The sequence below is a fragment of the Propithecus coquereli genome, unplaced genomic scaffold (assembly GCF_000956105.1).
Source record: "Propithecus coquereli isolate 6110/MARCELLA unplaced genomic scaffold, Pcoq_1.0 Scaffold131, whole genome shotgun sequence".
Lineage (NCBI taxonomy): Eukaryota > Metazoa > Chordata > Mammalia > Primates > Indriidae > Propithecus > Propithecus coquereli.
The window spans coordinates 1242983-1254226 of NW_012137303.1; the positions used below are offsets into that span (position 1 = coordinate 1242983).

At 46.6% G+C, this 11244-nt stretch overlaps 1 protein-coding gene across 1 annotated transcript; it reads right to left on the bottom strand.

Moving 5' to 3' along the window:
• Nucleotides 1–251: 251 nt before the first annotated feature.
• LOC105805705 (butyrophilin subfamily 2 member A2-like) lies at nucleotides 252–10153 on the bottom strand. The gene is made up of 8 exons (XM_012638640.1): nucleotides 10129–10153; nucleotides 9534–9660; nucleotides 8422–8769; nucleotides 5581–5862; nucleotides 3794–4015; nucleotides 3373–3393; nucleotides 3248–3274; nucleotides 252–1378 (listed from the first exon to the last, which is right to left on the bottom strand). The coding sequence occupies exons 2-8, from the start codon at nucleotides 9628–9630 to the stop codon at nucleotides 756–758; spliced, it is 1620 nt and encodes a 539-aa protein (XP_012494094.1). The 5' UTR covers nucleotides 9631–9660; nucleotides 10129–10153; the 3' UTR covers nucleotides 252–755.
• Between the last annotated feature and the right edge of the window lie 1091 nt (nucleotides 10154–11244).

Sequence of the window (11244 nt, forward strand, 5' to 3'; positions counted from 1 at the left end):
CTGCTGTCTCCATTGAACCTGAACCCTCTGGTGTCCTTGGTCCAGCACTCACCTCCTCAGGCAGGACCTTAAACGTCAAGCTCTACTCAATGGCTGAGTACTGAGTCCTTGTTTATTGCAGGGACACCTGAGCCAGACCAGATGAACATGCGTCCTTGTCCTTCATTCTTTTTCATCCCAGGTCTAAGCCTGTGTGTATGTGGTCTAGAAATCATGGGGGTTGGGTGGAAATGGACCATCATCTCCCAGGACCCCCTTAACTATCATGGTGGGGCTTAACCATGCTCACAACCTTGGTCTCCTCCCAGCTCTCTGGTGCCGCTTCCTCTGTCTCTGACCTCTACATGTGGTTCCCTCTCCCCTCAGGAGGTGTGTGGTTCCGTGCCTCCTCCTACATCCTGGTGCATCCTGTTGCCCTCGCCCCATGTCCACAACCTCTGGTGCCAAGTGGAGCATCAGGATCAACATCGTCACCCTGACGGTAAAGCAGCAGGTTTGCTGTCCATCACCTTGTCACACTTTCGTCTTGGCTGGGAGCTGTGCAATAGAAGTAGCTGCCTAAGACTAGATCCTCCCCATAGGCACAAGCAGAGGAGCTACTAAAGCCACTGCCTGGTGAGGGGGAGAGCTGGGGCTGAGGCCTGAAATGGGTGTGAAAGAGGCAGCTAGATGTTCTCTTATGTCACCAGAGGGAAGGGGGGCCTGGACTCAGCCAGGAGGCCCGGTGCAGTGGTACCGAGATGGCCAGGGCTTCTCTACATGGCTGTGAGAACAGGGAATTGGTCCTGTGGGCGGTGTGGGGTCCGTGCCCTGTGCAGAATCAGGCCCTCCTCAGGCACTGTGATGCCATTAGCTCCTGCGAGTGCTGGGCAGATGAAGAGGGGGCTGTCGTCAGACCCCAGCCTGAAGAAGGGTCTTAGGGGGCCAGCAAAGGGTGAACGGGGACACGTGTAGATGTGCGATCTGTCCCTCATGTTGTAGAAGGAGACATCTCCAGCTTCATAGTCCAGGAAGACGCCCACCCGGCCGAGGCGCTCTCTCAGAGGGAGAATCCTCTCAGGGGAGCACAGGGCCCGGTATTTGTTTTCAAACATCTCCAGGGTCCAGAAGCCATTCTGAGGAAGCAGCAGGGCCTCCCCTTTCCTCTCAATACTGTCTCTACAAACCCCCACTGTCCACGCCATCACGTTTTCAACTTCTACCTCCCAGTAATGTTTTCCTGAGGCGAAGCTTTCCCGGCCCAGGACACAAGGCTGACAGTCGAATCTCTCAGGGTTGTCAGACACCCTCTGCTGGGAAGGGCCCCGTCTCACACTTCTCCGGTCCTCAGACAGGAAGAGCTCAGGATGAGCGGTGTCTGGGTCCAGGACCACATCAGCTGCAGAGGAAGTCTCAGATTTAGGCCTGGGGTCCAAGGAACCAGGAGATTGTGTGATTCCTGGTCCCTCAGAGAAGGCTGAGAAAGCTAGTGGGGATCCCGCATGTCACGGTCCTTTCCATGAAGGGCCCTTGGTCCCAGGCAGCTCACAGACTAGAGTTACTGAAGCTGCACTTCTCTCTCCAGTGAAGGAGCAGTGGCCTCAGGTGGAGGAGAATTGGGGCCCTTAGAAACCCAGAAGGTTTAGCAAATGAGCCAAAATTAATGGTTTCCATTTTCTCTCAGCATTCTTAGATCTGCCCCGTATTCTATGGTAGGACAGATGATCTCTGGGTCTCTCTTTAGTTAGAAACTTTACAACTTGGCTGAAACCAGCAAAGAGGCTTCATATCCTGCTCCTGTCAATCACTCATGGATCAATTAAGGCAGTGGTCCCCAACCTTTTTGGCACCAAGGACTGGTTTTATGGAAGACAATTTTTCCACAGACTGGGGATGAGGCGTTGGCTGTGGTGAGTGGGGGATGGTGGTGCGAGACTCATTTTCTAATAGGCCACTTACCAGTGCCAGGCTGTGGCATGGGGTTTGGGGACTGCAGAATTAAAGTGAGTCTCTCACTACACAGTGTCCTGGGTAGTAAAGGCTCTCTTCATCCCTCTCCTGTTCTTTTAACCAGGTGACAATTGATTTTAATGATTGACAAGGACATTCTTCAAAGGGTAAAGGAGCATAAATTTCCTCAAAAGCCAACTGGCTGCCTGAAAGGTGTGTGTTGCAAAAAAACAGAGGAAATATTTACATCCAATTTTTGTTTAACAATTTGGGTCTGAAGTCAACAGCTGTGATCTCTCTGGGTACAGGAAATGCTCCAGACCCTGGACATTCTACAGACCTCTCCCATCTTCATCCTTTATTACTTATTCAGTCTACCTTTCTATTGTATTAAAATGATTTCACTCTTTCTCACTCTTTGCCCTTCCTTTTGCCTGCCCTGCTGCAACAATGGGTCTGGTTGTCATCTGCGGTGTATGTACCATGCTCTGTAAACCTATATCTCGCTCTTGCCCTATAATCCTATCTTTTTCTCCTCAATAAACCTCATTTTCATGCTTGCCTAGAAAAAAAAAATGATTTCATGCTTTCTGCAAATTAATATGCCTGATTGTGACAACTTCTGATTGTGTGACAATTTTGAAAATCACCTAAAAAAGAACAGTCCCTATTCCATGGTATCTGGTAACACTAAATTTTTTAGTGCTTCTGGGCAGCAGGTGACAAATCATAAAATTCAAAGTGCTCATTAGGAGTAGATAAGTGGATTCTGTGTCCTCACACTCACCTGGCCCCCCTACCATGGCAGGCTACATGCAGGTTACAGGTGCTCTCGAAGGAACACAAAGGCATTTCTGGCCACTTATTTGGACACCCTAGCATCAGGCTTGTTGGGGAAACTCATTCCCTTTTCCCCACATAAGTCTTCAACTGTGCACAGTCTACACCATCCTCAGGTTATAAATAGCAAAGACATCATTGTCTTCTTTCAAATTGATCCAGGATCCAAGAGTAACAACTACTGAAATGTAACTCCTGGGGAGGTCTACTATGTATCAGAGACCTCTGGTAATTACAGACTAAATTATTCTAAAAGAGAAAAGATCACAGGAAATAAACTGTAGGGTTGACGAATTGCTGCTGGAATTCCCTGACAGAAGAGCCATGATCCAGCATTGCTGGGACACTGCTGGTGCTCCCAGCTGCCCCCATCAGCCCCCACCCAGCCTTGAGCCCCTTGCTCATCTCTTCTCAAGAGCACTGTTGGCTGCTAGTGGGGAGAAAGCTCTGGATCTCAGGGAACATCACAGGTGCTCACCAGCATGTAAGAGTGTTCTTCTCCATCCTGCAAGGGACAGACAGAGAGCTGAATGTTAGGAGATCAAGGCTAACCAAGCAGAGCAGAAATGGTTCATGGAGTAGTTCAAGAAAGGCTAAACTCACGCAATTCTTCTTGAAGTTGCTCTGAAAAAGAAACAGAAACAGAATAATGTCCTCAACAGAAGAACTAAGAGAAGTTGGGTGTGCATTAAATGATGCAGGACCCACCCTTTCTATGAGTACCAGCATCGCCCTCCCCGCCATGCCACAGGAACTGTCAGAAACCAGAAAAGATTTGTGATCCACAGGCTGGACGGTATCAGTGCATTTTTAGGCTTCCTTTGTTCAACCATTTAGTGGTGTATTTGGCCAGGGGAATGAATGCAACGTTTGCACAATGGAAGTAATAAAGCTCTGAGGGATTAATCCCTAGGACTTGAGAGCTCCAAGCCCTTGCTGCTGCTGATACACGTTTCCTCTCTCTCCTCCCCTGTCAGAACTGTGTCCTTGCTATGTCAGTGAACTTGTCTTCCAGTTGTTTTACCTTTTATTTGACGTTGTTTCTCTTTTTCTACATATTCTTTCTCCAATTCCTTCTGAGCAAATTCTTTTCCTTCCAGTTCACCCTTCTTTTCCCCTGACAAAATCTTTTTTTCCCTGTGGAGTTTCTTGATGTAACAGATGCTCACAGCCATGAGGATGATGAGAATAGCCAGGATGAGAGCCAGGATCACAACCCAGGGAGATATGCTGGGCATAAAGGACTCTGAAAAGGCAGCCAGAAAAGTCCATTTAGTGAGAAACGGGAGACGCAGGGTGAGGGTGGCCCTCAGGAGCACATCTGAAGAGCTTCTTCAGGTGCCTGCTCTGTCACCATCTGCTCACAAACCCCAGGTGGAGCAAGCGATGCTGACTCTACATTGGCTGATCCCTCAGTGACTGCCAGGGCTGAGGCCCAGGAGATAGAAAAGCAGAGTCACCATGGAAAGGACCAGGGTGAATAAAGCTAACCAGCTGTGCTGAATCAGCATAGCCACCTCCCTGGTTCAAGCCACCCTCACTCTTGCCTGGAATATTGCAATGCCCCTTCCTTGTTCTGTCCTTACCTCCTGCAGTCTATTCTCAGCAGAACTGCCTAAGTGAGATGATGTTAACTGCTCAAAACCCTCCAATACTTCCCGTCTCACTCAGACTAAAAGCCAAAGTCTGTTTTGGCCTATGCCGCCCCATACAATGTGGCCTCATTGCCACTGTGAATTCATCTACTCCTACTTCTTGCACTCACTCCATTCCACCAACACCAGCACAGACTCCTGGGGTTCCCTGAAACTGCCAGATGTGCCCCTACCTCAGGCCCTTTGCATAAGGTATTCCTCTTACCTGGCTTGCTCCCTCCTCAAGTGTCTGCTTGGTTCATTCCCTTCAATGCTCAATTCCCATCTTTAAAGTTTTCCCTGAACATCCTGTTGATAATCACCACACCCCGTGCCCCTGGCACTCCCTATTCCCTTCTTTCTTAATTTTCCCTACATACTCATCACCATCTAATATAGTATACATCTAACTAATTATTGAATCACTTATATTAACTATTTCATTTATTGCTCTCTTCCTTTCTAGAATGTGAACTCCATAAGGGCATCTTCAATGATTTACCCTCAGTTTATAGAACAGTGTCTTGAACACAGGAAATGCCTGTTGAATATGAATGATGAATGTGTATAAATGGAGAATGTCCTAAGTTCTGTCCCTGAAAAAATCCCATGGGTATAAATGAAGGGCTTCAGCAGACAGAGCCACCACGTGTCGATGTGTAGATAGTCACCATTGATACTATTCTGCATGTTTTTTCTTTTCTTTTCTTTTTTTTTTGGAAACAGGGTTTTGCTCTGTCACTCAGGCTGGAGTGCGGTGGGGTATGATCATAGTTCACTGTAACCTTCAACTCCTAGGCTTAAGCGATCCTCCTGCCTCAGCCTCTTGAATAGCTAGGATTGTGGGTGTCCACCCTCACACCCAGACAATAATTCTCCATATTTTATGATAGTCCTTAATGTTTAAAAATTGCTGCAGCATAAGAACCTTATTAGAAAAAAAAGAAAAAGATCAGATTAACCCTCAGAGAAGACTTCTAATCATGTGTTTTGAGATTCTTTAATTTTTCCCTTGTGACAAGGAAAGAGGCCTCAGCTCAGCTGCAGCCCCAGCTCCCCAGGGCCCAGGACCCTTAAACCCATACTCCTACCCTCCCCTTATTGCCACTGGGGGCTCCATTTGTGGGCTGAGGATTCCACCTCCACACCATGAATCTCCAGAGGGCAGAGAACTAACCTGGAATGAAAATCACAGTTTCCTTCTCCTGGCTGAGCAAGGTGTTGTTGACAGAGCAGGACATGTTCCTCAGGGAGCTGTCTCTGATGATCACAGCCGTGGTCACCATGAAGAGGCCATCTGCATCAGCAGTGTAAGCCTCCTCCAGGGCAGGTACGACCTGATCGTAGGGGTCCCTCCACACCGCGAGGGGCTTTGGGTACCACCCTCCAGATGTGCACTCCAGCCGGATGCCCCCATCCTCGTGCCCCTTCATTTCAACAAGGGGCTTAGAGCCCAGGCCTGGGGAGGGAGACCAGGGCTCAGCTACCAAGCAATGGTATCTCAGCCCCTACTGTGCCTCTTCTGTGAAGGGATGAAGAAAGGAAGCAAAAGATGGAAGGAGGGAGCAAGAAACAGGAGGGAGGAAAGGAAGTAGGAAAGAACCTTGATGTTGGAGAACAACTGGGAGATCAATACGGCAAATAATTTGTGAGATCTCTAAGAGGAAAGAATTACAGTGCACACTCTTCTTTGTGCTCCACCTACAGGCCCCATCACAGCACCAAGCATCTATCTGTCTGCTGTAAATGCTTGCTGTTGGATTTATTCTGCCAAAGACTAATTTTCTCCCTTCCAGCTGGGTGTGTCCAGTCCAACCTGAAATAGGCAGGTTGAGGATTTCACTTTCTGTTTCTGAAAAAAACTTCTCAATAGATCTTGGTTTCATGAAGCTCTAGAATAATACAACACAGACAGAACCTGCCAGGCTGGCAGACTCTTAAGAAACTTTTGACCTAAAGAGACTATCCCTTCTGTCCAGATTTGGGCTCCACATCATCACAACTATTTACTACTTATAGGAGGTGATGGCTTTTAGGATAATAGACACAGCTAGCCACCAAAGCCAACCCTTATTCTGATTCACAGAGGTTTATCTCCTAGAGGCGCAGTCTATTAGGTGATTTTCTTATAGTCTTTTGAGAACATCAATGTATGAGAAAGATCTGGATACTCTTGGGATCCTTAAGATAACGATATTACCTCTTCTATGTCAGGAAATCATCACAAAAAATCCTCAAAATCTAGACTCATCCTAACTAAATTATATCTTTAAAAATATCTTCAATAATAGAGAATATCAAGTGTGAGAAGGGGGCAAACACATGGTTCAGGGAGACCCATTAGCAATGTGTGATCTTCTAAGGTTCTTGTGAATAATTCTTTTGTAAAGCCTACCCAACAAAGTATTCCAAAGACAGGAAATGAAAGCAATCACTTAAGTTTAGTGCTTCCTACTCAATTTAATTTTTATCAAGAGAGAAAAAAATCAATTGTACATTTAAAGGCTCACACAGAAACTTTGAAACAGAATAACAATTAAGATAACTAAGCAAATATGAATACAAAGCTCTACAAAACGTCCCATGGGGTTCAGTAAGAGCAAGCATGAGACAATAGACTGAAGGACAAAAATGAGTCAGCGAAGCAAACTAACCAACAAATAAACAATTAACAAACCAAGACAAAAATCCTCCAACATTCCAATTCAGAGTGGGCAGGCCAGGCCAGGATCAGGTTTACATGGAAAAATCCAGGGTTCCTGGGACACATGAAGCATAACTTGTCAACTGTACAGTGCTGCCATAAGCAATGAGGACATTAGGATCATGAAACCCTCCTTTCGTGATATCTGTATTTGATCAGATACAAGGTTGTTATTGTGACAAAGATGGGATCTCATGCAAATTATGGACTGAGGCCCTCTGGAAAGGACACACTCTCCCCAAACCTCAATTCCACTGGTCTAGTGGACTGAAACGCCACCATAGAGTCTTCTGTGTTTTAAAGGCTATTCCAGTCCTCAAATGTTTCTTTTAAAGCACAATATACTGACCTCCGGTGTGAGGTCATCCCTTACAGTCATTTTAATAAACTGCCAGAAATCCCAAGTTATTTTTTATTTGTTTATATTTTTTGTAAAGAAAGAGTCTCACTCTGTTGACCAGGCTATAGTGCAGTGGCACAATCATAGCTCTCTGCAGCCTTCACTGTAGCTTCCAACTCCTGGGCTGAAGGGATCCTCCTTCCTCAGCCTCCAGAGTAGATGGGACTAGAGGTGCACAACCATTCTTGGCTAATTTTTTAGTTTTTTGTAGAGATAGGGTCTAGGTATGTTGCCCAGGTTCTCCGGAACTCCTGGCCTCAGGCCATCCTCCCTACTTGAGATTACAGGTGTGAGCCACTGGGCTCTGCTGAAATCCCCATTTAAATGCACGTCTGTGTTGAAGCCTTGCTACATTACTCTCTGCCAAACTCTCACTCATTTTCTCTGTAGGGATTAGTGCTTAGTGCCTAACTTTCCCTCTGTTCTTAGTTTTGCTTTAATTAAACCATCTATTTACATATCTGTTATTCTCTCTGCAGTTAGCATTTGGGAATAGGAAAAAGAGGCAAGACTAATATTTATCAAGAAATGAGATGCCCATCTGTTGTAATTCTCTGCCCAGTCTTTGTTTATCCCAGTTATACGAGTGCAATTATTAACAGTGCCTCCTCTCACTCTCAAAAGTGCACAGTTTTAGTGTTAAACCAAGTTTAAGAATTATCTTCAGGGATTAACCAGGCTTCCCTACTCAAGGGCACAGATGAATTTTAAGTGTGCTTCTCAAGAAGTGATGTTCACAGCTTAGCAGAGCAAACCCACTCATTTGGTCCTTGGGCAGGAGAAAGCTACTCTTCCTGTGCAAAGGGGATTCCAGGCAAAAATCTCCTGGTCTGCAGTGGGCCTGAGATTACCTGAGAAACTTTCCCCAAAAGTCACACTGTGAAAAAGTAATAAAGCAAAATAAAGTGACCCACTTGCCACTTTGAGGTGAATGATGGCCTCATCATAGGACCTGCCTTCTTGGAAGTAACAGCGGTAGATGCCATTCTCCTGGGCTGTGACATTGTGTATGAGCAGCGCCACCCTGCCTCTGCTGATGTCTTTGCTCACAAGGGTGGTTCTTCCTCGGTACTCCTCCATCTGCTCCTCTGCTCTCTCTCGCCCACCCTTGTACACCAACACTGCTGGCGAGAACTGAGACCGGAACCACCGCACCTCCATGTCCTCAGCATTTTTCTCAGGTGACAGGTGGCAGTGTAAAGTGGTGTTTTCTCCCACCATGGCCAGGATTGGATCAGCCGGCCCCTGGACAGTAAACTGGGCTGTTCAACAAAGGAGCAGAATCACACAGGGACCAGAGGCATCGAATATCTAAGGCAGGAAAGGATCGGAATGTTCCAGGCACTAAAAAATTCTTTCCCAGAATACAGGAGCTTCCTGAGCTGAGAATTGTGGGGACTAGTTGCTGTGGCTGGTCGCCAGCAGCCCTCAGAGCAGCAGCATTGAGGCTGCTAATGCCCCCTGAACAAACATTGAAGAGTTCACCCTGAGCACCCTCTATAGGCCCTGTGCCCCCCAGGACTTTTTCCTCTCTTCCCCAATTTAGCACAGTGCCTGAGTGTAGGGTAAACTGGAGCTGTCCAAAAGGGTATCCACTAACTAGTTCCAATTAAAATGAGCTGATCCTGTAAAATACATATACAGGATTTTGAAGATTTAAAATTTTTAAATATTAAGTATCTCAGTGGTAATACGTCATATAAACTAAGCATTTAAATATTAATATTTCATTATTTGGGGTGATATAAAATATATTATGAAAATTCATTTCATGTTTCTTTTTACTTTTTAAAGTCAAAAGTAAAAAAATAAAAAGTGTTTGAAAATTTGCAATTGCATATGCAACTAGTCTTTGTAGCTCTCACTGTATTCCTATTGGACAGCACTGCTATAAATTCAGCGAACACATGCGGAAGGAAGGATGAGTCTACAGCACTACGGTCCCTCTTCCCCCTTCCTGTTGGCAAGCTCAAGTGCTGATGTTGCATTCTGATAGTTGATAGCAGCAAGTGGCGTGCATCCCTACCTGAGACCAGTGCAAGGAGGCTGAGGAGCGGGAGAAGAAGGGAGGCTGGTAGGGAGAAGTGCAGGGAAGCAGCTGGCTCCGTAAGTACCAAGGACATAGTCACCCAGGACAGGCAGGGACCAGAAGCCTAGGGGTCCAGAGGAGGAGATTCAGCCAAGGAGACCTGGCACCACAGTTCTGACCTAGCTCAAACATTCCTGTCACCCATGGTGTTCTCATCAGCGCCCCAACTTGTCTCGGGCGGCCCCCTTCCACCCAAGGTTCAGATATTTCCCAATAAAAGCATTCATTAAACATTCCATGAAATAAGTCAACCATACAACCATCAGGCAGGCAGTTTTCCGTCCTCCTAGGCTCACCTCTCTAGGCAGAGTCCAGATTCTTTAATTGTCACTTGATATTCTTCCACACCCTCCCTGTCTTGTCTTCCTCCTCCCGGTGAACCAGGCCTGGCGACCCGAGTTAAGGCCAGGCACGCCTCCCCACCGGTGGGCCTCCCCTCTGCCAGGGATCCCCTTTCTCTCCATAACCAAATCCATTCCCCCAAATTGCCTCACCCCCCTCGGAGCTGTAGCGCTTCCCCTTCCTTTCCTACCTTCTAGAATTAACCTCTGTGTTTTCTCTTCTTCTGTGACCCTCAAATGATGATTTTCAGGTCGTCCCTCTTTTCTCCAACCCGCCCATGGGCACCGGTAGCACTAGAGAACTAATAGTTTCGAAAGAGGAAAGTAAACTTGTTTTCACCTCCCATTAGTTGCAATGTCGGGAGCTGCGGGACCGGGGATCTCAGATCTGGTCCCCTGGGTATCTACCAAGTCCCAAGATGTCCATTGAATGGTTTCGAGCCCAGGATTGGCCGGCTGTGGGTCAGCCAGCCAATGGTGTCCCTGAGCTTTATTTCTCACCAGTTACTAGGTAGAATACACGGAAACAAAAAAATCTCAAGCAGCAAATAACCTTTGAGATTATTGGGTCTTTTTATTTCCTTTTTCTTTCTTCAGAAACAAGAAACTTTTTTCTTTGTTATTCTTTTTCTTTTTTGCAAAGCCTTGAGATTCTCCGCGGTTTAGTAGTATTGCTGCTAACCAGGAGGTGGGGCCTCTCTGCCTGTAGATGTGGTCGTGCAGAGGTCTACTGGGCGGCAGTAGGGCAGGGAAGAGGTAAACATAAGCAACTTAGTTTTCAAAGCCAGAAGAGGTTGGTTCAAGTTGCTAGGTTTAGAGGTTGTGCCGGGAGAGGAGGGGGTTGCTGGAAGCAGGCACGGGTGGAAGGGAGGGGGAGAGGGAAGAGTGACCGCAGCTGCACTATCTGTTCAAAAACTATTGGGAAAGAGTTGCTGAGGATACCGAGTGAAAGTCAAAAATTCTTTCCCGTAGGGAGATGACATCCTAGTGGGGGCAGAAGATGTAAAAGACTTCCTAGTTGGCTTTCACATTTGCCAGAATTTGATTTGGTTGGGTCCGATACCCACCCACATCTCCGAACCCATATACTTACTGTTTTCCTCCCACAAACGCCAGATATTGTACAGATATCTTCCAGGACAATTTTCCTGAGTCAGACTTGTCAATATTCCCCTCAAGTGCCTAAACACTTCCTCTGGAGGCTTCCAATTCCCTTCTGATTCAATTCAGAACTTTACAGGTAATACACTAGCAATGGCTCCACAGGTGCCTTATGTCACACTAGTGCCCTCCCTGTAGCCAGCACT

Coding starts and splice junctions, on each gene's coding strand:
- LOC105805705 (XM_012638640.1), bottom strand. CDS start 9,630: ATGTCCTTGGTACTTACGGAGCCAGCTGCTTCCCTGCACTTCTCCCTA. Junction 8,770..9,533: donor CCTCCTTGCACTGGTCTCAG/GTAGGGATGCAC, acceptor TTTGTTGAACAG/CCCAGTTTACTGTCCAGGGG. Junction 5,863..8,421: donor CATTCACCTCAAAGTGGCAA/GTGGGTCACTTT, acceptor CTCCCTCCCCAG/GCCTGGGCTCTAAGCCCCTT.